The 25,322-nt window shown below is 45.7% G+C and overlaps 1 protein-coding gene across 5 annotated transcripts in view; it reads right to left on the bottom strand.

The window, feature by feature from the left end:
- The window catches only part of unc79 (unc-79 homolog, NALCN channel complex subunit), an 87,773-nt gene extending 62,657 nt beyond the window's left edge, over window positions 1-25,116 (bottom strand). For 2 of the 5 annotated variants that reach the window (XM_079853768.1, XM_079853770.1), the window contains exons 1-11: window positions 24,906-25,115; window positions 20,418-20,538; window positions 18,073-18,386; window positions 12,218-12,388; window positions 11,998-12,093; window positions 11,834-11,889; window positions 11,624-11,753; window positions 8,055-8,119; window positions 4,134-4,222; window positions 3,291-3,331; window positions 655-683 (exon numbers count right to left, since the gene is read on the bottom strand). In XM_079853768.1, coding sequence (XP_079709894.1) covers window positions 655-683; window positions 3,291-3,331; window positions 4,134-4,222; window positions 8,055-8,119; window positions 11,624-11,753; window positions 11,834-11,889; window positions 11,998-12,093; window positions 12,218-12,388; window positions 18,073-18,386; window positions 20,418-20,538; window positions 24,906-24,927 — 1,134 coding nt within the window. In that variant the 5' untranslated portion in view covers window positions 24,928-25,115. Of the gene's footprint in view, window positions 1-654; window positions 684-3,290; window positions 3,332-4,133; window positions 4,223-8,054; window positions 8,120-11,623; window positions 11,754-11,833; window positions 11,890-11,997; window positions 12,094-12,217; window positions 12,389-18,072; window positions 18,387-20,417; window positions 20,539-24,905 lie in introns of those variants that run through there. The other 3 variants (XM_079853767.1, XM_079853769.1, XM_079853771.1) reach the window with 3 other exon arrangements.
- Between the last annotated feature and the right edge of the window lie 206 nt (window positions 25,117-25,322).

The following is a 25,322-nucleotide window of genomic DNA, read 5'->3' as shown; positions in this document are numbered from 1 at the left end:
TTCTGTGCCTCCAGATGGAGCTGAACACACTGATGAAAGTCATTTTTACACTTTTAATTTCTTTAAACAAACTGAAAAGGGAAACTCTATTCGCATCCTCTCTGGCACCATTAATGTTTAAAGAACCCAGCTTTATGTCACACATATCAAATATTAATTTGCATTTAAACAAAACAGAGAGGTTAATACACACACAAAAAAAAAGACACAAAGGAGGGCTGAATGTTGGTGAGAGAGTAATCCCTCTCCACATCTGTGTGTCCACTAACACCACCTCAGACCCAGTGCTCATCAGCCCATCATCTGGCGGAGAACAGCTCAGACGACTCGACTCGGACTTCTGTAACTTGTTCAGTTTTTTGATTTATTTTCTGGATTTTTCCTCTTGGTTGACAATTTGGAAATGCCAGCATCCAACAAAACATCTTCCTCATTAAACACTGACTCGGCTCCGCTAGAGCTAATCGGGTCAGCCGGAGTCGAACAGCTCTTCGCTTGGGTCTATATTGCTTTGAAACGTGAGATGATGCAGTGATGGACAGATGAGCTGATAGTGATGACCCTCCTCTCACACACACACATACACGACTCACGCACATACACACACACACACACACACACACACACACGACAACTCCACCATATTCCTCTTACCTTCTTCTGGCATATAGCAGAGATCTCCGCTGTGAAAGCATGAGCACAGAGTAAGATGTGTTCACTTTGACATCAACAATCACAGCATTTATTAATCTATTCCTACATCTCCTAATACATTCATACATTAACAGTTCACATCCTAATGCACGAACATGGATTAACAATGATTTATAAATTAACATTAACCTAGATTAATAAATGATGTAAAAATGTGTTTTTGATTGACAGTTCCTAAAACTGATCTATTGGAAAGCGTAACACACGCCTGCCGTGAGGAGCCTGCACACGGATGTACTCCTCTGGATATCTGCCATCATGTGTGTGACTCTCTGTCTTTAACACACACAGAAATGAAGATATGTTGAAGCATGTGTCAGCTAGCGAAACTGTTCCTAACATTCTTCAAACTATCTTCCCATGATCCACAGGAGAGCTCACACTGATGTTCAGAGGAGTGTGTGTGCAGTGTGTGTTCTGATGTTCAGAGGAGTGTGTGTGCAGTGTGTGTTCTGATGTTCAGAGGAGTGTGTGTGTGCAGTGTGTGTTCTGATGTTCAGAGGAGTGTGTGTGTGTGCAGTGTGTGTTCTGATGTTCAGAGGAGTGTGTGTGTGTGCAGTGTGTGTTCTGATGTTCAGAGGAGTGTGTGTGCAGTGTGTGTTCTGATGTTCAGAGGAGTGTGTGTGCAGTGTGTGTTCTGATGTTCAGAGGAGTGTGTGTGCAGTGTGTGTTCTGATGTTCAGAGGAGTGTGTGTGCAGTGTGTGTTCTGATGTTCAGAGGAGTGTGTGTGTGCAGTGTGTGTTCTGATGTTCAGAGGAGTGTGTGTGCAGTGTGTGTTCTGATGTTCAGAGGAGTGTGTGTGCAGTGTGTGTTCTGATGTTCAGAGGAGTGTGTGTGCAGTGTGTGTTCTGATGTTCAGAGGAGTGTGTGTGTGCAGTGTGTGTTCTGATGTTCAGAGGAGTGTGTGTGTGCAGTGTGTGTTCTGATGTTCAGAGGAGTGTGTGTGTGCAGTGTGTGTTCTGATGTTCAGAGGAGTGTGTGTGCAGTGTGTGTTCTGATGTTCAGAGGAGTGTGTGTGTGCAGTGTGTGTTCTGATGTTCAGAGGAGTGTGTGTGCAGTGTGTGTTCTGATGTTCAGAGGAGTGTGTGTGCAGTGTGTGTTCTGATGTTCAGAGGAGTGTGTGTGTGCAGTGTGTGTTCTGATGTTCAGAGGAGTGCGTGTGTGCAGTGTGTGTTCTGATGTTCAGAGGAGTGTGTGTGCAGTGTGTGTTCTGATGTTCAGAGGAGTGTGTGTGCAGTGTGTGTTCTGATGTTCAGAGGAGTGTGTGTGCAGTGTGTGTTCTGATGTTCAGAGGAGTGTGTGTGCAGTGTGTGTTCTGATGTTCAGAGGAGTGTGTGTGTGCAGTGTGTGTTCTGATGTTCAGAGGAGTGTGTGTGTGCAGTGTGTGTTCTGATGTTCAGAGGAGTGTGTGTGTGCAGTGTGTGTTCTGATGTTCAGAGGAGTGTGTGTGTGCAGTGTGTGTTCTGATGTTCAGAGGAGTGTGTGTGTGTGCAGTGTGTGTTCTGATGTTCAGAGGAGTGTGTGTGCAGTGTGTGTTCTGATGTTCGGAGGAGTGTGTGTGTGTGCAGTGTGTGTTCTGATGTTCAGAGGAGTGTGTGTGTGTGCAGTGTGTGTTCTGATGTTCAGAGGAGTGTGTGTGTGTGCAGTGTGTGTTCTGATGTTCAGAGGAGTGTGTGTGTGTGCAGTGTGTGTTCTGATGTTCAGAGGAGTGTGTGTGTGCAGTGTGTGTTCTGATGTTCAGAGGAGTGTGTGTGTGTGCAGTGTGTGTTCTGATGTTCAGAGGAGTGTGTGTGTGTGCAGTGTGTGTTCTGATGTTCAGAGGAGTGTGTGTGTGCAGTGTGTGTTCTGATGTTCAGAGGAGTGTGTGTGTGCAGTGTGTGTTCTGATGTTCAGAGGAGTGTGTGTGTGTGCAGTGTGTGTTCTGATGTTCAGAGGAGTGTGTGTGTGTGCAGTGTGTGTTCTGATGTTCAGAGGAGTGTGTGTGCAGTGTGTGTTCTGATGTTCGGAGGAGTGTGTGTGTGTGCAGTGTGTGTTCTGATGTTCAGAGGAGTGTGTGTGTGTGCAGTGTGTGTTCTGATGTTCAGAGGAGTGTGTGTGTGTGCAGTGTGTGTTCTGATGTTCAGAGGAGTGTGTGTGTGCAGTGTGTGTTCTGATGTTCAGAGGAGTGTGTGTGTGCAGTGTGTGTTCTGATGTTCAGAGGAGTGTGTGTGTGTGCAGTGTGTGTTCTGATGTTCAGAGGAGTGTGTGTGCAGTGTGTGTTCTGATGTTCAGAGGAGTGTGTGTGTGCAGTGTGTGTTCTGATGTTCAGAGGAGTGTGTGTGTGTGCAGTGTGTGTTCTGATGTTCAGAGGAGTGTGTGTGTGCAGTGTGTGTTCTGATGTTCAGAGGAGTGTGTGTGTGCAGTGTGTGTTCTGATGTTCAGAGGAGTGTGTGTGTGCAGTGTGTGTTCTGATGTTCAGAGGAGTGTGTGTGTGTGCAGTGTGTGTTCTGATGTTCAGAGGAGTGTGTGTGTGTGCAGTGTGTGTTCTGATGTTCAGAGGAGTGTGTGTGTGTGCAGTGTGTGTTCTGACACTGACCTTGCGGCAGGAGCACGTCCACGAGCCACTCGGCGTGATCGCTGTGAACATCAACAGAGCTTCAGGAACCTTCATACACACATTCTCTTCCTTCTCTGACGCTGATCATCTACTCTGAGCTGAACACACACTCGCTGATCATCTACTCTGAGCTGAACACACACTCTTTCCACGGCGGACAGAAACACATACAGAATCAAACATTGCCTGATCTTTTGGAGTTCATTATTAGAGCATGAGTGCTCAAAGGGCTTCAGCATGCTGCAGATCGTCTTGTTCTCTAGTGTGCACCCGTGCCGTCACAGCATCTGCATTACCCCTCCACCGACTGCAGAACGGCTGCGCTCCGACTCCGGCTCCGACTCCCCAGCCCTCCGGAGCAGATCCCCAGCCCTCCGGAGCAGATCCCCAGCGCTTCTATTTCTGCCGGATGCCGGAGAGCTCCGCATAAAGTATATAAAGTACTTATATTGCACCATCATATGAGAATTCGCGAGATCTCGTGGGTCCTCGTGACCTCAGCTGTCAGTCTCGGCTGCAGCCGGTGGGTCCTGAAGGACGGCGGAGCGCGGAGCCGACACGCAGCCGATCCGCAGCCGGTGGAGATCCGGGGTGAGTGATACGCTGTCCGGTCCACTGCTGCTAGTGTGTATTATACTTCAAGCTAAACATCCCTGACATACAGATCAACAGTGATCGAGTTCCCCAGTCCTGTCTCTCTGACACTGTGCTATCACAACCTATTTTCTACAGTTGACCCCATGACCCCTGTGAGATGACCCCATGACCCCTGTAAGTTGACCCCATGACCCTGTGAGATGAGCTGTGATGAGGACGGCTCACCCGGCGATCCTCTGGCTGCACTCCTCACAGATGTAGAGCGGCGGGGGCTTGTCTCCCAGCGCGACCGAGAGCGTCGGGTCAATGCACATCTGGAAGACACACACACACCGTCAGCGCACACACACCGCACACTAGAGCACACACACACCGTCAGCGCACACTACATCACACACTAGAGCACACACACACCGTCAGCGCACACTACATCACACACACACCACACACATACACTAGAGCAAACACACACCGTCAGCGCACACTACGTCACACACACACCGCACACAACACACACATACACTAGAGCAAACACACACTGTACATCTTGTTTGCTGCTTCAGTTGTTGTGTTGATTCACATTATTCCTTGATTGTTGTGATCAGATTCAATGTTAACACCTGCAGAAAGCTTCCTCCAAAACAATGAACTTTATCCCAGAAACCCAAATTTCACTGTTTTTTGGGATGATTTCACTAATGATATCCTCCGCATCACGAGGAGAGTGTGAAGGAGAACTATCCTCAGTGATCAGTGAGCGCTCTGGCTGGAGTACAGGAGCAGACCGATGGCAGTAAGAGCAGGGAAGAAGAGCTTCCATCAGTGTGCTCCTGTGACTGTAACTCCCTCAGAGATGCGCAGCCGTCACCGATGCGCAGCCGTCATCCATGCGCAGCCGTCATCCATGTGCAGCCGTCACTCATGCGCAGCCGTCACCCATGCGCAGCCGTCATCCATGTGCAGCCGTCACCGATGCGCAGCCGTCACCCATGCGCAGCCGTCATCCATGTGCAGCCGTCACTCATGCGCAGCCGTCACCCATGCGCAGCCGTCATCCATGTGCAGCCGTCACTCATGCGCAGCCGTCACCCATGCGCAGCCGTCATCCATGTGCAGCCGTCATCGATGTGCAGCCGTCACCCATGCGCAGCCGTCACCCATGCGCAGCCGTCACCCACGTGCAGCCGTCACCGATGCGCAGCCGTCACCGATGCGCAGCCGTCACCCATGCGCAGCCGTCATCCATGTGCAGCCGTCACCGATGCGCAGCCGTCACCCATGCGCAGCCGTCACTCATGTGCAGCCGTCATCCATGTGCAGCCGTCACCGATGCGCAGCCGTCACCCATGCGCAGCCGTCACCCATGCGCAGCCGTCACCCATGCGCAGCCGTCATCGATGTGCAGCCGTCACCCATGCGCAGCCGTCACCCATGCGCAGCCGTCACCCATGCGCAGCCGTCACCCATGCGCAGCCGTCACTCATGCGCAGCCGTCACCCATGCGCAGCCGTCATCCATGTGCAGCCGTCATCGATGTGCAGCCGTCACCCATGCGCAGCCGTCACCCATGCGCAGCCGTCACCCATGTGCAGCCGTCACCGATGCGCAGCCGTCACCCATGCGCAGCCGTCACCCATGCGCAGCCGTCACCCATGCGCAGCCGTCATCCATGCGCAGCCGTCACCCATGCGCAGCCGTCACCGATGTGCAGCCGTCACCCATGTGCAGCCGTCACCGATGCGCAGCCGTCACCCATGCGCAGCCGTCACCCATGCGCAGCCGTCACCCATGCGCAGCCGTCACTCATGCGCAGCCGTCACCCATGCGCAGCCGTCATCCATGTGCAGCCGTCATCGATGTGCAGCCGTCACCCATGCGCAGCCGTCACCCATGCGCAGCCGTCACCCATGTGCAGCCGTCACCGATGCGCAGCCGTCACCCATGCGCAGCCGTCACCCATGCGCAGCCGTCACCCATGCGCAGCCGTCATCGATGTGCAGCCGTCACCCATGCGCAGCCGTCACCGATGTGCAGCCGTCACCCATGCGCAGCCGTCACCGATGCGCAGCCGTCACCCATGCGCAGCCGTCACCCATGCGCAGCCGTCACCCATGCGCAGCCGTCATCCATGCGCAGCCGTCACCCATGCGCAGCCGTCATCCATGCGCAGCCGTCACCCATGCGCAGCCGTCACCCATGCGCAGCCGTCATCGATGTGCAGCCGTCACCCATGCGCAGCCGTCACCCATGCGCAGCCGTCACCCATGCGCAGCCGTCACCGATGTGCAGCCGTCACCCATGCGCAGCCGTCACCCATGCGCAGCCGTCACCCATGCGCAGCCGTCATCGATGTGCAGCCGTCATCGATGTGCAGCCGTCACCCATGCGCAGCCGTCACCCATGCGCAGCCGTCACCCATGCGCAGCCGTCACCCATGCGCAGCCGTCATCGATGTGCAGCCGTCACCGATGTGCAGCCGTCACCCATGCGCAGCCGTCACCCATGCGCAGCCGTCACCCATGCGCAGCCGTCACCCATGCGCAGCCGTCATCGATGTGCAGCCGTCATCGATGTGCAGCCGTCACCCATGCGCAGCCGTCACCCATGCGCAGCCGTCACCCATGCGCAGCCGTCACCCATGCGCAGCCGTCACCCATGCGCAGCCGTCACCCATGCGCAGCCGTCATCGATGCGCAGCCGTCACCGATGTGCAGCCGTCACCCATGCGCAGCCGTCACCCATGCGCAGCCGTCACCCATGCGCAGCCGTCACCCATGCGCAGCCGTCACCAATGCGCAGCCGTCACCCATGTGCAGCCGTCACCCATGTGCATCAACATGGCCTCGCATGCAGTGACATTTCTGCCAATAATATTGCACCTGAATGAACCATTTACTGGATCGAGAACTTCAGGGACAGAGGCAAAAGAAAAAGTTATATTATTGTCAATTGTAAAGGCCTTGTCACAGCTAAAGTGAAGTGAATAATCCTCAGGCTGAAGGAAACACACGTTCACTCCTGAACAGTAGAGGGCGCCGTTTACACAAACCGTTCAGTGCTGCCGTTCTGGACCACAGAAGAAGAAACTTCAGCACTCTTACTTCAGCAATAAAAACACATATGTGATGTTTAACTTAAGTCATTTTTGCTTATTAGTACGGTTGAAGTGGATCATCGACAAGTTTTGAGCATCCAGATAGTATAATCAAACATATCTTGTGGAGCGCATATCTCTGAGAATGCATTTATTTGTCGTTTTAACTGTTGGAAAGAAGCATAAAAGTGGACTTCTGAGATGTGTTATCCTGTAGCGCCCTCTATAGGCCACGACCAGCGACTCGTCGACGTCAGGCTTGAAGCGTCACGGCAGAGCAATAAACTCCACTAGTGTGTGCAACCCCTGCTCTCTGCATTCAATACTTCTGCCAATAAAAGCATAACTGTTTTCCAGTATCTCATAGAAACATGTGATCAAATAATCTACAAATACTGAAGCAGCGAACTCTGCAGAACACAAGACTGGTGTCACTGCCAATACGTTAATGATGGACCATGTGTTCGAGAGGCAGAACAGCGAGAGCTCTGTGTAGAGTTTTCTGCATGTTCTATTATGTGCATCTTCTGTCTTTTGGGGCAACTGTATTGTGGTGTAAATGAATTGCTGAGTGAAGTATTCCTGTGATATATTAACAGCAGTAATTACAGTAATTACCCATCACTGCAGGTTAGTGATGATCATAGTGCTCCAGCTCTGAGACAGCGTGAGACTGTTGATTTGCAGGATCTTGTGAAGTGTCTCTCTGTGACGGATGATGGTTATGGGAACGGTAAACGAGTTACAGCGCGTCTCTTCCGGCTCTAATTCTGTGACCGGGAACAGTCTATCAACCCTTTCCTGGGAGTATTAGTGCTCTGATTCTGGGATGTGCCTGCTTTTATTCTGAGGTTCTTGTTTCTAGCTCATGTTGTGTCTTTGTTCATTTACAGCCCTCATGTTTTCCCAGGCTGCGTCTCCATCAAAGTCTTGGCCATTTTAAGGGCCATCTCATTCACACAGTCCTTCCCTAGAAAACACACAATCCCACAAAACCCTCGATATATCAGACGATGTTAAAGCCACAGCCGTGGTCAGAGGAGCCACAGTACCTTCACAGCCGGCTTGTTGATGGAGTTCTGGCACTCGATGTGCTGGCAGTGGATGGGGTTCCAGGCTGAAACACACACACATGTCTAGATGTCAGGAGAAGGCCTGTCTCGAGCCACTGGAGCAGTGACGTTTGCAAACAAGACAAGCTTCAGAACGGCTATCTGTGATTCTGTGACTCTGTGATCAGACGAGACGGCGGAGTGAGTGAACCGGTCTCTCCAACACATCCGACAGAAATGTGATCTAGAGCTGCTTCTGCAAACTCTGCTTTGAACACACAGTTCTGATTCATAAACCGAGCTCTCTCTCGAGCAGTTCTGGGGTCAACAGTACACTGACCTGAGAACTGTCTCGTCTCTGAAACGCAGAGAAGCGTCGAGAGAGCTGGATGTACAGTATCAGAGACGTAGAGTCCTACTCTATTGGCCAAATGGTAAAACTTAATCAAGACCTAATCAATATTAGTTATTCACATTTCCTGAATGAAACACTGATGACAATAAAATGATGACAGCACAAATTCAGATATCTGAGCAACAGGAAAACCCCAGAATAATTGTAAGTTAGAGATGCACCGATGTATCGGTCAATAATCCGTCTCGGCGGATAAAAGCTATTATTTTCGCTATCACTAAGAAAATCTCTCGTGTTGAATTTAGGGCGTTAATTAAGTTGATGCGACAATAAGGCTTTAACAGTTAACCCCCTGAGGTCGACGGTATCGCCGGCGATACCAGCTCGCTTTTTTTTATCAGTGTAAAAGAAACTCATAAATACTCTGTTGACTTTGATTTTCCATAGGAGTTTCATACATCAATCGATTCTGTTAAATGTGTATTATTTTTGTGTATACTCACAATAAAAACAAAGTGTTGTGCTTTTTGCCAAATAAAGAAAAATAAACATGATGTGAGTTCTGCCTTCTCTCTGTCAGTGTAGTCCATTCTGAAACGCGTCCGAAAATGAACTGTAACTCAGCGAATACTCAGTCAAACAGGCAAACAGACACACAGGCATGAAGCTTGAATTCTCTTCTTTTAAATGAAGTAATTTATATAAAAAACAAATATTCTCATCTTGTGAAATCTGTATTAAAAGAGAGCGATTCCAGTCGAGCTCATTACAGCTGATTCAAATGTAATGTGACTCCGCCCACGGAGAGCGCACGCTATTCAAACGCAAATGGCTGAGGTAATCCACGCAATCCTGTGAACGCCCCCATATCAGCTCGAGAAAACACAAGTTTATTCAGATCATTACTTGTTTACACCGTCTCGCAGCGCTGTGAGGAATAACAATAATGGAAAATGTCCCTCAGAAGTGCGGGTATTTCGAGGAGCAAGGATCCGACTGAGCTGAGGAATACTAGTAAGTTTTTTTTCTTCTCACTTGAATCGGGTTTCTGTTTATGAATGAATGAACGGCAGAGATGCGCTGTTTACCACAGCTCGCAAAAAGACAGTTTAAATTTAAATGGCGTGTGTGAATGAATGATGATGTTTTAGCAAACTGTATTGCTATACTGACATGAGTAAAAATCGACTGAAATATGTTGAAATAAAATGTAGGCTATTTGTATAAGCAACGTATTAAACTGCAAATTAACATTTATATGCCCTAATATTTCATAAAAACAACGTTACAGTCAGGCGAAGTATGAAAGACAACATTTTGTTGACTAGATTTGGGTACAGTTTTTACTGTAGAATATACTGCCACATCAAATAAGCTTTTGTTTAGCAATTTCTATATAGGTATATAAAATACTATTTTTGTCAAAAATAAAGTCATCAACTAAGATGTTAGCTGTTCCAATGTTGGCTATATTCAAACTAATGAATACATAGATAAAATGTAGGCCTATAATCTTTTTTTTTTTTTTACAAAGAAAGAGTACACTTGAAATATTGTTGAAATTGTAATTATTGTTGTAATTGTAACCTTTTTAATAAAATAGCAAAACATATTTACAAGATAGATGTAAGCAAAATCTTAAATGGTCAATATAAGTCTTCTTCTAAATATATCTTTTGTCCTTGCATTGTGGCTCAGTCAGTGTCACACCTGAATGAATGGCTCATTATGCAGAGTGGGTGGGACATTGTATTCTCAGGTGTAAACCACTCCTTGTTCAGGCCCCCCTCGCATATTGGCTTTCCAAGCAAAAACCTGTTTTACATCAATTTAAATCAATGTATTGTTTTATGTGAACGATAAAGCAAGACTATTTTCACATAATTTTGAAGCCAGAACTCGAAGGAACAACATCCATTAGTCAAAAGTCTTATTGACACATATTTATTATGAGTTTTGTGGTCTTATTTCAGCAACTTTCATTTTTATTTTTTTCAATAACCACGCATAAACATTATTCTCTTAAAAATTAAAAAATATACATGCATGGTGATCACATATTTTGGTAGCCCTGTTTGTGCTATATAGAGTGAATTTACACCTTTGCCATTAACATGTTCATAAATAACTGAAAAAAGCACAAATGTCAGAGCATGTCAGAACACCTCCAGGGCCCAGAAAACCGCTCAGACTCCAGAGGGTTAAAAACAGCTACCTAAAAGCAGGCTTTATTTGACCCTATGCATCCCCTGTAGTTCAGGCCAGGGTTGCCGGATCTGCAGTCTTTCCCTATACTAAACATTGTTAGCAGCGCCTCTCATCCAGTAATCGCATAGAGCTTTGTGCTCGGTTACTTCTAAAAAGAAACAAAGTGTCATCTTCTCAAATTCTGTCCTTTTTATCACGAAATTCAAAAAATAAATGCCGTTTTGACGCTCTTAAATGTGCCGTGAGATCCTCAGTTCAAGCAACAGCGTGGAGCGCAAGTGTTTTCTTCCACTTTAATACAAATTATATCTAGAAAAACATGCATGAATACCAGAAGGTATGTTGAAAGATATAGTACAACTCACCGAAATCCGTATCATGTCTCATTTATTATCTCAATCAGTGTTTCAGCCGTGGAAAGATGCCAATAAAACAGCTTGTGAACAATTATCACTTAAGGTGGTATATACCTCAGGAAAGTCACCCGTTTGTTAGTTAGCTATAAAAAAAACCTAGAGTAGAGCTTATTTACTGTTAATTATATATGAATGTTTGAAAACTTTGCCATGAAGACAAGTGCTTATGAAAACTAACTTATATGTGCAACTGAGTTGTATACAAACATTTAAGCTTTTATTTGGGTGTAATTATTATATCTATTATTTATAATATTACATATAATACCTCTGTTGTTAATTGCAACCAATATTACAGTGTACCAAATGAGAGGGTTTATAGTTCCCTGTATAGTTTGCAGCATTATTTGGGAGAGTTTTTTTTTTTTTTTCATAAGAAAAAACTAACTATCGGTATCGGTATGGGTCTCGGCATCAGCTGATATCATTCAGAATCATGGGCTATTGGTATTGGCTGAGAAATGTAATATCGGTGCATCTCTATTCTCAATACAGGTACGTTCCTGCGTATGGCTTTGTCTGAGTTGGGTTTGTCTGAGATGTTGAACTCGACGGCACTGAGCCGAACTGCGGCGAGGGTGGCGTCTCACCTGTGTACTGCAGGCCTCGGTACTCACTGATGGCACCTGGAGGCTTGAGGTTGGGCCAGTAATGGAAGAGCATCTGAACCGCCGGAGGTTTGACTTGGGACGGGCCGTACGAGATGACGTACAGAAGATCCTTTAAAAACACAGCCATCTCTAAGTCAGTGGGAAGAGCTTTTGGAGAAATCTCCAAAAGACATGAAGAACCGATCATACCTTCCACACTTCCTGCTTGTATTTCATGAGACACTCCAGAAGCTGACAGTGGTACACTGGAGACAAGCAGAGGAACATGCACAACATTAGAGCCCAGACACCGCCCTGAAACGCTGCGCTGGGGTAGAGACGGCGAGCCCTGAGGCTGATCGGTGCGCATGTACCTGGGTTTGAGGTGTACTGCATGGCGATCATCAGCATGGAGGAGGCGGACAGATTGACATACGCTGGAACGCCGGCCTCTCTTCGAGTCGAACCCACTGCAACACACAACGCATTTCCTCACTTCAAAGTGCACGGGTGTCACATGATGTTGCATACGTCTTTCAAACGCAGCTCAAATACTCTTCTCTGAAGAAACCTCTCTCGGTCATATATACTCACGTATGGCCATGGGCAGGAAGGATGTGCTCAGGTACTCTATGATGTCTTTGTGCAGGAAGGGAGGGAAGGTGGCTAAAGTGGAGATCATGGTGTAGGGTAAAGTGCTGAGAATATCATCACTAAGGAAAGGCAGAAGGCATGTTGTGGTGTAAAATATGGCCTGCCCCAGATCTGAAAGACAAGCAGATGAGCGAATGAGCAGCACGTCCTCCACAACCGCAAACCAAGATCCATGCAGCTTCACAAACGCTCGTCTCCGATGTCACGATGATATTTACAGCTTTGGGTTTTCTCCAAAATGCATCTAAAGTCTATATAATGAAACACTAGCAAACACATCTTTAGCTGTTCCTACTGTACGAGTTGTTATCCAGTCAAAGCTCTCTGCGCTGACTGACAGAAGACTGAGATAGAAGAAAGCTCAGACTCCAGTGTTTCGATCGGAAAAGGAATTGTAATTGTAAAATGAAAGCAGTCGATGGCAGAGTTTGAGTTTAGATATAACTCCAGTAACTATGAGATCAAGCTGTCTGAAAGCAGTTTTTATTGGCAATGTCACTAGATGGAACGACTATTGGACAAATATTGGCTGATTAATTAGCCAGGGGTGTTTCCAGTACAACGTCGTAACTTGCTGCCTAACTAACTAGCTAGTCACGACTGTTTCCCGAAACCGCGTTGCCGCAAATTGGTTGTTCAACCACGTTGGTTAATGACGTCACGCAGATGGAGGAGTAATAACTACTGTTAATGAATCTGTCTGAGATGGAATTAACGCTAGATGTTTTGCTATAAATTACGGACTGGCATCTGAGGACTATTTCTCATTTTTCTCAGTTATTTTACTTTATTTCCAGATTCAATCATAGACTCGTTCTTACACACTAGAGCACTTTCGCACATGCGCACTCTTCAAAAACGACGCTTTAAATCCCTTGACAAACTAAAAGACGTAAATTAAATTTGTATGTATTCTAAATAAAAGATACAGATCGTACTGATTGTACTGTACAGATGTCAGCTTGCTTATTTGGCTCAAGATAAGGATTTATTGAGCCCACATGTCATGCAAACAAGAAACTCTGCTTCTAACCGCAGGTCGAGATCTGTCGTTCCAAACACACAACTCTGCGATGCTGTTTGCGAATGTTTGTTGGAACTATGTTTTCGGGAAACATCGACTCGTTGAACTGTTATTTTCATTTCCTGAGAAACAAACCGAGGAACTTGAACGGACAGTACACCGAAAAACTATCATTCTGCCATCATTTCCTCGCTCTCAATGTGGTTCCAAACCTGTAGTGCTTTCTTTCTTATGTGGAACATAAAAGAAGATATTTTGAAGAATGTTGGCAACCAAACATGACAAACCATGACTGTGAATAAATGATGACAGAATAATGATTCTTGGGTGAAAAAGGCCTTTAACTCTTTCTCCGCCATCGTTTATAAACAACAATAAGATGAGAAAATAGTGTTTTTGTCAAAGCCTAAATCCAGATCAGATTCAGAACGATGATCAAAATACAGATGGTATGGATAGAGTTATTATTTATATGCTGTTTAATGACCGCATTATATTACATGTGCGTCAGCAATGCTTTGCTCCGTCTCATTTCAGAGGCTGCATCCTCCGGAAGGCACATTTGGAGGTTGCATACGTAAACTATTCACAGCGCTTCACTTTTTCCACATTTTGTTATGCTACAGCCTTATTCTAAAATGGATTACATTAATTATTTTACTCAAAATTCTACAAACAACGTGAAAGAAGGTTGTTTGAAATCCTTGCAAATTTATAATAAATAAATAAATAAATAACATGTACATAAGTATTCATAGCCTTTGTTCAATACTTTGTTGAAGCACCTTTGGCATCAATTACAGCCTCAAGTGTTTCTGAGTATGGTGCTGAAAGCTTGGCACACCTGTTTTTGGGCAGTTTCTGCCATTCTTCTTTGCAGAACCTCTCAAGCTCCATCAGGTTGGATGGGGAGCGTCGATGCACAGACATTTTCAGATCTCTCCAGAGATGGATGCTCAAACGGGTTCAAGTCTGGGCTCTGGTGGGCCACTCAAGGACATTCACAGGGCTATCCCGGAGCCACTCCTGTGTTATCTTGGCTGTGTGCTGAGGGTCGTTTCTTATCTTGGCTGTGTGCTGAGGGTCGTTGTCCTGTTGGAAGATGAACCGTCGCCCCAGTCTGAGGTCCATCAAGAATGTCTCTGTACATTGCTGCATTCATCTTTCCCCAGTCCCTGCTGCTGTTAAACACCCCCACACCACCACGCTTCACTGTAGGGATGGTATTGTTCAGGTGATGAGTGGTGCCTGGTTTCCCCCAGACATGACGCTTGCCATTCACGCCAAAGTGTTCAATCTTTGTTTCATCAGACCAGAGAATGTTGTTTCTCCTCTCTCCACAGAGAAACGCTGGAGCTCTGTCAGAGTGACCATCGGGTTCTCTATCTCCTCCCTGACTGAGGCCCTTCTGCCCCGATCGCTCAGCTCTAGGAAGAGTCCTGGTGGTTCCACACTTATTCTATTTACGGATGATGGAGGCCACTGTGCTCATGGGGACCTTCAATGCTGCAGAAATGTGTCTGTACCCTTCCCGAGATCTGAGCATCGACACAATCCTGTCGCTGAGGTCTACAGACAATTCCTTGGACTTCATGGCTTGGTTTGTGCTCTGACATGTACTGTTAACTGTGAGACCTTATATAGACAGGTGTGTGCCTTTCCAAATCATGTCCATTCAACTGAATTTACCACAGGTGGACTCCAATCCAGTTGTAGAAACACCTCAAGGATGATCAGTGGAAACAGGATGCACCTGAAACCTCAATTTTGAGTGTCATGGCAAAGGCTGTGAAAACTTATGTACATGTGATTTTTTTTCCGTTTATTATTTTTAATAAATTAGCAAAGATTTCCAACAAACTTCTTTCACATTGTCATTGTGGGCTATTGTTTGTAGAATTCTGAGGAAAATAATGCATTTAATCCATTTTGGAATAAGGCTGTAACATAACAAAATGTGGAAAAAGTGAAGCGCTCTGAATACTTTCCCGATGCACTGTACATCATCAAGGTGGTCTCATTTAAGAAAAGTAACCACTAGATTGAAAAGTAAGAAAGAAATTACAGTATTTTTGACCTCACAAGGAATAATTCCTTGTGAGGTCAAAAATACTGTAATTTCTTTCTGCGGAGATCGCATCAGTGCAGGCTCAGCAAAAGTGCGAATCGGGGGCGCATATCGACCGCAAAGGGGCCATTTGCGAGCACCCATTTGAAACCTAAAATGACAAATGGAACACCCCATGGTCTCTGAGACTTAACGGACACGCGCACGCAGCAGCCATTGTAAGTTCACAAGACCGAAAGTGCATATGAAGTGTGCCATTTGGGACAGGGCCTTTATCTCTTGTTTCTTCTTCTTCTTCTTTGACTTACATTCTTTCAGAAGATGCAAAACAGTGACCCCTAACCGTATAACAGTAAAACATGAATTGACGAGAAATTCAGTCAATGGCGGAGGAAGAGTTAACAGCAGGCACCGGTTCTTAGAGCGCTGAACGTATTTGTTTGGCTTGAAAGCTCTGCCCATCTAGTTGTAATCTTATTAACACATGTTAAACTGGATCTCACTCTCAGAGACGAGGCCAGGAGCACCTGAGGATTAAACTGGATCTGACTCTCAGAGACAAGGCCAGGAGCACTTGAGGATTAAACTGGATCTCACTCTGAGAGAAGAGGCCAGGAGCACCTGAGGATTATCTGGATCTAGCTCTGAGAGAAGAGGCCAGGAGCACCTGAGGATTAAACTGGATCTCGCTCTGAGAGAAGAGGCCAGGAGCACCTGAGGATTATCTGGATCTAGCTCTGAGAGAAGAGGCCAGGAGCACCTGAGGATTAAACTGGATCTGACTCTCAGAGACAAGGCCAGGAGCACCTGAGGATTAAACTGGATCTGACTCTCAGAGACAAGGCCAGGAGCACTTGAGGATTAAACTGGATCTCACTCTGAGAGAAGAGGTCAGGAGCACCTGAGGATTATCTGGATCTAGCTCTGAGAGAAGAGGCCAGGAGCACCTGAGGATTATCTGGATCTCACTCTGAGAGACGAGGCCAGGAGCACCTGAAGATTAAACTGGATTTCGCTCTGAGAGACGAGGCCAGGAGCACCTAAGGATTATCTGGATCTAGCTCTGAGAGACGAGGCCAGGAGCACTTGAGGATTAAACTGGATTTCGCTCTGAGAGACGAGGCCAGGAGCACCTAAGGATTATCTGGATCTAGCTCTGAGAGACGAGGCCAGGAGCACTTGAGGATTAAACTGGATTTCGCTCTGAGAGAAGAGGCCAGGAGCACCTGAGGATTATCTGGATCTAGCTCTGAGAGAAGAGGCCAGGAGCACCTGAGGATTAAACTGGATCTCACTCTGAGAGACGAGGCCAGGAGCACCTGAGGATTAAACTGGATCTGACTCTCAGAGACAAGGCCAGGAGCACTTGAGGATTAAACTGGATCTGACTCTCAGAGACAAGGCCAGGAGCACCTGAGGATTAAACTGGATCTGACTCTCAGAGACAAGGCCAGGAGCACTTGAGGATTAAACTGGATCTGACTCTCAGAGACGAGGCCAGGAGCACCTGAAGATTAAACTGGATCTGACTCTCAGAGACAAGGCCAGGAGCACTTGAGGATTAAACTGGATCTCGCTCTGAGAGAAGAGGCCAGGACCACCTGAGGATTATCTGGATCTCTCTCTCAGAGACAAGGCCAGGAGCACCTGAGGATTAAACTGGATCTCGCTCTGAGAGACGTGGCCAGAAGCACCTGATGATTAAACTGGATCTCGCTCTGAGAGACAAGGCCAGGAGAATCTGAGGATTAAACTAGATCTCGCTCTGAGAGAAGAGGCCAGGAGCACCTGAGGATTATCTGGATCTCACTCTCAGAGACGAGGCCAGGAGCACCTGAAGATTAAACTGGATCTCACTCTTAGAGACGAGGCCAGGAGCACCTGAGGATTAAACTGGATCTCACTCTCAGAGACGAGGCCAGGAGCACTTGAGGATTAAACTGGATCTGACTCTCAGAGACAAGGCCAGGAGCACCTGAGGATTAAACTGGATCTGACTCTCAGAGACAAGGCCAGGAGCACTTGAGGATTAAACTGGATCTCACTCTGAGAGAAGAGGTCAGGAGCACCTGAGGATTATCTGGATCTAGCTCTGAGAGACGAGGCCAGGAGCACCTGAAGATTAAACTGGATTTCGCTCTGAGAGACGAGGCCAGGAGCACCTAAGGATTATCTGGATCTAGCTCTGAGAGACGAGGCCAGGAGCACTTGAGGATTAAACTGGATTTCGCTCTGAGAGACGAGGCCAGGAGCACCTGAGGATTATCTGGATCTAGCTCTGAGCGAAGAGGCCAGGAGCACCTGAGGATTAAACTGGATCTCGCTCTGAGAGACAAGGCCAGGAGCACCTGAGGATTAAACTGGATCTCGCTCTGAGAGAAGAGGCCAGGAGCACCTGAGGATTATCTGGATCTAGCTCTGAGCGAAGAGGCCAGGAGCACCTGAGGATTAAACTGGATCTCGCTCTGAGAGACAAGGCCAGGAGAATCTGAGGATTAAACTAGATCTCGCTCTGAGAGAAGAGGCCAGGAGCACCTGAGGATTATCTGGATCTCTCTCTCAGAGACAAGGCCAGGAGCACCTGAGGATTAAACTGGATCTCGCTCTGAGAGACGTGGCCAGAAGCACCTGATGATTAAACTGGATCTCGCTCTGAGAGACGTGGCCAGGAGCACCTGAGGGTGGGAAGCGGCGTAGACTCACCGTGCTGACCGTGCTGTAGCAGGGGCACCAGGTCAAGCAAGGTGACGAGGGTGGCATAGAGCCCCTGATAGTCCAGTGAGGGGTAATCTGAGAGCTGAACCTCCCGACTCTGCTGGGGGGCGCCAGCCCGGTCGGCCGGGGCGTCCCGCAGAACGCTGTAAAGGAGGGATCGAGTAACTGTAGGGTTGATGGAACTGACTTGTGGTCTTAGAGATGGGGTGAGTGGGAATGGCACAGGAAAAAGACACATGGTCATGGGCACGGCCAAATTGGAAGCTTCCTGGCTCTCCTTTCTGCCTGTACGGGACAGGATGCTGCTCCGAGGGAGGGTGGGGGAGGGAGGGGAACAGGGGAAAAAAAGAGACAACAAAGACACAAAGAAACAGCACATTACATTGAAATGGCTCTACAGAGACAGCGTAAGTAGAAAAGAACCAAAGCCAGATATTCCCCACATAGGATGCAGTGTCTCCACAGACTTTTGGATGTGCCAGAATCATCTTTGCACTTGAAATTTGGTTTTGGTTCAGATCGAAACTCAAGCAGCCACCAAACGGGCGCTTGGCAAATACGCACCGATCACTGCATCTCATGCGTATCTGGTGACAAGGAGCAAAACTATAAAAAATGGCATGTTTTCAGTGGCAGCCCCGTACTTCGCCTTTGACGCGCACGCAACGCGCCCTCCGAGCGGCCAATCCCCGGAGGACGAGCGGCGCGGGCCGGTCAGCCGTAGGGAAATACTGAGCAATGGAGGGGCTGTCAGAGATGAGAGCAATCTCGAAATAATTAGTTTTGAGGACGATACAGAGATGACACTTCAGAAACATGCTTCAGCCAGTAATAAACATGTATGTGAGGTTAGACTAAAAGCTCCCTGGTCACAACACATGTTTATTGCACCGTCAAAAAGAATGTCTGTATGTAAATACATTATGATACTGCCTCAGTATCATTTCAGGGAAGAGAAATAATGGTTCGACAGGCATATGGATTTCAATTCTAACAGAAATGTAGCTAGTCTAGGGCTGGGGAAAACTGTAATGGAAAAGGAATACACTGGTTTCGAAAGCAATGTGTCATGTTTGTGGAGGGATGTGGAGGGTGTTTGTGTCTGCTGTCCCCTGTCAACTTCTACCTCTGCAGAAATTTGGTCTGTGATGGTCTTGGAGGGAGAGGAGAGGAGAGCGTAGTTTGATGTGCGTTACATAAAACAGGATGGTGTACTATTCCTCTGATCAAAGCTAAAGGCCCCGTCTGTCAGGGAATGAGAGGTGGTTCGACTGCAGAATGCTACATGAAGAACAGCTTCTTGACATTTTAAACCCACTGAAAACTATGTAAATCAGTCCCTGCATACTCACAGACAATACACTCATTATTAACTCTTTATGACAGATACTTTAACACACAAACACTGATAAAAACACAACAGGAATCACATACAAATACTGTACGCGCAACTACACAATGTTCTCAGATGCTAAACTTTCTCTACATTATTGAGCACGTCTTCTAGTGTCAGCGCATGCTCCTTCATTAACTCTTTCCCCGCCATTGACAGAGTTTTCCGGCTTTCACTGTTATACGGTAGGGGGCGCTATTACACATCTTCTGAAAGAGTACAGAATCTCCAGATCAAAACACAGGAGAAGAAGAAGAAACAAGCGATAAAAGCATTGCTTATGCACATTGAAGTCTTTGTGCTTTTCTTTGATCTTTTTTTAATAAATAAAACGTACCCACATTCAAGTGTTGATAAAAACGATTACATGAAGTTGCTAAAATAAAATGTTTTTTTGTTTAAAAGAAAAAGTTCTGTTCTTTCTTTTGATATATTGCATGTTAAGACATTCATACCACAAATATTCTAGAGGCCATGAAAGTTTTGTGAAAATTATCCAAAATACTGGCGGCGGCTGGACACTTAAATAAAAAACGCTGGTGGGGAAAGAGTTAATTGTTTGAATTGATATGTGAACAATAAACATGAAAAAGTGCTCCTACACATAGGCCTAAATAACATGAACTCGTGAGTATACCTATAGTTCAGTAGTAGCCAATATTATAGTTTAAAAGCTTTGACATTTAAAAGACAAAAATTAAGGACAAACAAAACAACACTCGAGTCAAGACTTCCTTGACTGAATTGGAAAACAAGTTGATGTTTGTCTCTCTTCTTGAACAGTTTGTTTACAATGTGTCCTTTGCATAACTTTTGCCATGATGTCCCTGCATATCGCATGTCTCTGTGGCGGCTGAGACCCTGACTCTAGTTCTGCCTATCGTTACTGTCAGAGCGAATGCAGTGTGTGTTTGCCCTATCTCCAGTGTAGTGCACTTACCTGAGCAGCGTCTGGGAAAAGTATTTCAGAGTGTTTGCAATGTCTGTTCCCGATGGCACTGGGTAAATATTGTGAAGCACACGGTTGTGATACTCTTGCAAGTATCGAATCTTAGAGCCAACTAAACAAATAAAGAGCAAAGTGACACATAATTAACATTCAGCATTGTTCAACAATCCACTGGCTTTGACTGAACAGTAAATCAGTAAATCAGTCCATCTTTCTGAAGCATTCAAGTCTGTATTTTCACACCGTTACAGCTGAAACGAGACATGTTTTCAAACTTGCTGCCATTTGAAGTTTGTTTTCCACATCAGATAGTTCGGGACGTCGAATGAACACCGTGAACAGAGATCAACAACACACTTCTGATTCTGGAATCCACTGCTGCTTCAATGTATGTCTAATGAGTGATTATAATCAAGGTATTAATCAATATTTTTCCTTCTAAATAGTTGAATGACTTCTCTAAGCTTCAACTATTTTACTTTGATTTTACTTTCTTAGGAGTGTGATTACTGAAATGTTCTTTCATGTATTCTCTAATGTTGGTTTTAAATATCTGATACCCCTTTTCCACCAAAAAAGAACTGGTTCGGAAGTGGTGCTGGTTCAGAGTTTGTTCAACTTGCGAACCTTCTCAGAGCCTGTTTGTTTTTCCATTGACTAGAGAGCCCAGCGAACGACGTCGTTACGTCACTGTGTACGTTGCCATACGTCTTAGCTTTCCCAGAAACACTTGCGCCAACTTCAAGCATAACAATTACAATGGCGGACTACATCGTCTTTCTGCAAATGTTTCTCCTGGCTTTGCGATCCTATATTGGGCTCAGAAGAAGACGTTTAGAACACATTTGTGCTGCTCGTCTGGATTACTATAGACAGAGGTACGTTAAAAGAAAGGAAAGAAGTCCGACAATAACCCCGGCCCCAGCCCCCGACGTCAGCATGACGTGGTAAAAGAACGGTTCTAGTCCAGCAAAGAGTTGGTGCCGCTTTGGAACCAGTTTTCCTGGCTGTCGAAACACAAAGAACTGGTTCGCGTGTGAGCACCGGCTCCGAACCGGCTCCAGCACTGCCTTGGTGGAAAAGGGGTATGAGAGGTGCCTGTGCTTGTAACAAGTTACAGTGCTTGCTCATTTAGGCCGGCTTCCAGAGATGAAATATGGACTCTTCAATTTGTTATAATTCTGATTCTTGTCTTAAATCCTGAAAGAGTCATAACTGTAGTTCATATTCAATCTCAATCTATATTCCACGCTCCCTTTCGATACGGTTCACTCACGCTGAGTGGGAGATTTCCTCTCTCTGTCTCAGAACACTAAAGCCTGATTGGTTCACGTCTGTGAATTTCAGACAAATGGAATTTGAAAAATTTCAAGCTCCTCGCGGACGAGCACGGCCAAATCCGGCGGCCTTCAGAGTAGTGCTGGGCGGAATACCGGTTCATACCGAGTACTGGTGTTTATTTTTGTTATGATATGAAATTTTAATTTTTGGTCATCCCGCCCAGCACTACTTCAGAGACCTGCGCTACTAAAGCCACAGCAATCGGGCGCACCATGGCCAGTCTGGTGACATCGTGCGCTAACTTTGGCCCAGCTTGACGGAGATCAAGGACGCTGACCACACAGCTTCGGCGTTCCCCCTCGGGCTTGTTCGGTCCTGCAGTGGACGACTTCACAGCAGCGCAGAACACATCGCAGGCCATGCAGCGTTTTCTGCCCGAGAGAGCGAGTTCCTCAGCGGCTTCCAGTCGCCCAGCGCTCACGCCAGCACAGGGCAGAACCCGTTTCCCGAGCGCCAGGACCGCCCTGAGCTAGAGCTGGACCCTGAGCCACGCAAGCCGCCGGATGTTTCGGGAACAAGGAGAAGGATAACTCCCGCCGAGGCCAGACCGCCTCCAAAGAGACCATGTGATCTTCTCCAAAACCCTGCGTTGGAGGCGGTGTGTTTGCTGCCAGTACTGGAGCCCAGACCTCTTTACACTGTTACAGCGAATCAAATAAATAACAGACAACTCACGAACAGAGCATTTCTCCTCTGATCCATGCAGCAGCAAGAGTCAGCCCCCCCGCCACAGGCGTCAACCAATCAGGCTTCAGCATTCACAGGAAATGGAGTTTCCCACGAGAGAGGGGAAATCTCAGGGAGCCGAGGGTACATCAGTAACACAAGCGTTTCGAAGTTAGCTGAGATAACTTAAGTTAAAGCTACAATATGTACGATTTTTGTAATAAAATATCCAAAAAGCACTTGCACAGTGTGATATATTTCTTTCAGTTGTGCACTTACAATATCCCAAAAGTTCCCAAAGATTTTTAATTTCAGAGAAATTCCGATTTTTAATAATGGCTCGTCCCTGACTATATCCGCGTTATCCCTGGTTTCCGCTCGTACTGCCATAGTAACCATGGCGACAGACGTGGACAACTGCGTAATGTCTAGCGGCGCGCTCACGCTGTTGTAGTTTCGTTCAAACATTATGGACCATGGCAAGCAGACTTTGGTACAAAAGGAGAACTTAAACAAAAATCAATATCAGCGTGGCGTTTTCGAGATGCTGAGGACATGATAAAGACTCGAATCTGTCAAACGACATAACATGGCACTGTGCTTCCATGGGTAATTATGAAAGAAAATGGACTACTGTAAAGGAATGCAAAAGGCTTTCTTGTATATTTTGTTTCCATATTAAATTTTTCATAAAAAGTGTTTTGTTGAGTTCAAAATGTAATACATTATTCATAATTATAATAACCTGTCATATTATGTAATTAGATTTTTACAGGATGCACATGGCATTTTGAGAACATTATTACATAATGAACATTTATTGCATTTAACTTAGATTATGCAGTTACAAAATTATGCTTTATTATTAATTATGAGTTACTATAATGAGTCAAAAACTTTACATAATATGCTCACAATTTTGTTACATTCTGAGGAAATGATTACAATATGAACAATTATTATATAATTTGTTAACAAACATGTTCATTACTTCATTGAGCTCATTGTTTCTGCCTTAAATTAATATTTTTTTTGATAAATACATTATTAGCTAACTGTATGATTTGTTTACTTTTCTGAAATACAGAACTTAGACGGTCTCCTCTGATAACAGATCACTGTAAACTGTAAATAACTGTAGATGTGTTTGTGAAAAGCCCTAGACAAATAAATGTGAATTGAATTGAATTATTACAGTCAACTTTTATGTATACAGTGTTTACATGATGAGTTGCTGCAGATCTCTTTATCTCAGCCCATATTCAGCTCACACAGACCCAGAGTCCTGTATATATACATTATATTAAGATTATAGAGTAAATGCTTATATAATAGGGTAAATTAAGGGTAAGATGACCCACCTTAATTATGTCTCCTGACCATTCAATAGATGACACAAACTCTCATCTCATCACTCTTGATGAATATGCTATTCTTAATTTTGTAATTTCATCTGGATATCAACATTTGTGAGATTTAGTCAGCCGAAACAGTTTTGAGGTTAATTTATCTAATTCTGTGTCTCTGCTATTATGACATTTGTTCAATTAAAATATGGAAAATTCAATGAGTAGGATTAATATTCATATACATACAGTAAGTAATAGAATAATTTAAAATGTAGGTGAATCTCTTTTACAGTGATTCTGCTTTCATTGGTTATTCAATCATTATCAAATAAATTATCCAAATTTAAGTTTAAATAGAATAATTGATTTAGTATTTTACATTAACACTTTAAAAATATATAAATATGAATAGGAATGATATCAAAAGTCATACATTCTGTAAAAGTTACCACTCTTTAAATATTTTATATTTTGTGCAATAACAACTAAATTAGCAAATGTTTATAATAACCCATTGGCTGATGAATCACCATCCTGCACATACTAAACTTCAAATATCAAGATATGTTACAATTTTATTGCCATTTATTATGTGCAGAAGTAAATGCACTTCCCCTATCTAACCCTAGTTCATCAGTTATGAGTCTTCTCTGTGAGACTGGGTTAGATGAGCCCAGATCAACATCAGTGAGAGCTCAGCTTAAGCTCAGTCTGCAGGTCTTGTGTTTGTGATGGGGGAAAGCAGATGGCGCCCCGACCGACCAGCTGATCTTCATCATCATCATCATCATCATCTGTTTCACCACAATAACAGATGTGATCAGATGAGCAAACACACGCAGGTGATGTGCCTCTGCTTTACTGCAGTGATGATCTGAGTATTCGACCTTGACATACAGACACCGCATCTTCTGCATGATCTATAATCTCCGACACTGTAATCTCGTGTTTTACTGTATGTATTTAACCATATGTTCGTCATCATTTGCCCTCGCGCTCGTTCAGACTGTTGCCTTGACAACGCCGCTCCCATCGCGCGCGCACACACACACCCTTATGAAAACATTATATTATCTGCTATTACATCTATACACGAGAAAACAGCGAGCTGGATGATACTTACATTGCTCTGCCTTCGTAGACATGTTAGCGCGTCCCCGGGTTCATGGAGCAGATCTGACGCGGGCACGCGCAGGAGCGGATGAGGTGTTCAGGTGAAACCACTGAGGAGAAGCTCAGGAGAGATCACCTCGAACATCTGCATTACAGACAACCTCGAACATCTGCATTAAACCCGCTTCTCAGTGAGCATCTGCACGTGATTAAACCCCTCTTCGCTAATGCACATCACACACGGGTCCGGGTTTGACACCGCACAGCTCTCTCCTGTATCTGGATAATGGACTCTTCCGCGAGCAGATCAATAGCCTATACTGACTTCATCCGCCTTTACACGTAAATCAGTCTTCTCTGTGCTTGATATTTCTGCAACAGTGGCTTCAAAATAAACGGATGAACTGGTGTCTATCTTTTCCATGAG

This window comes from Squalius cephalus, assembly GCF_949319135.1.
Source record: "Squalius cephalus genome assembly, chromosome: 20".
Taxonomy (NCBI): domain Eukaryota; kingdom Metazoa; phylum Chordata; class Actinopteri; order Cypriniformes; family Leuciscidae; genus Squalius; species Squalius cephalus.
This window is presented reverse-complemented; position numbering and strand designations above follow the sequence as displayed.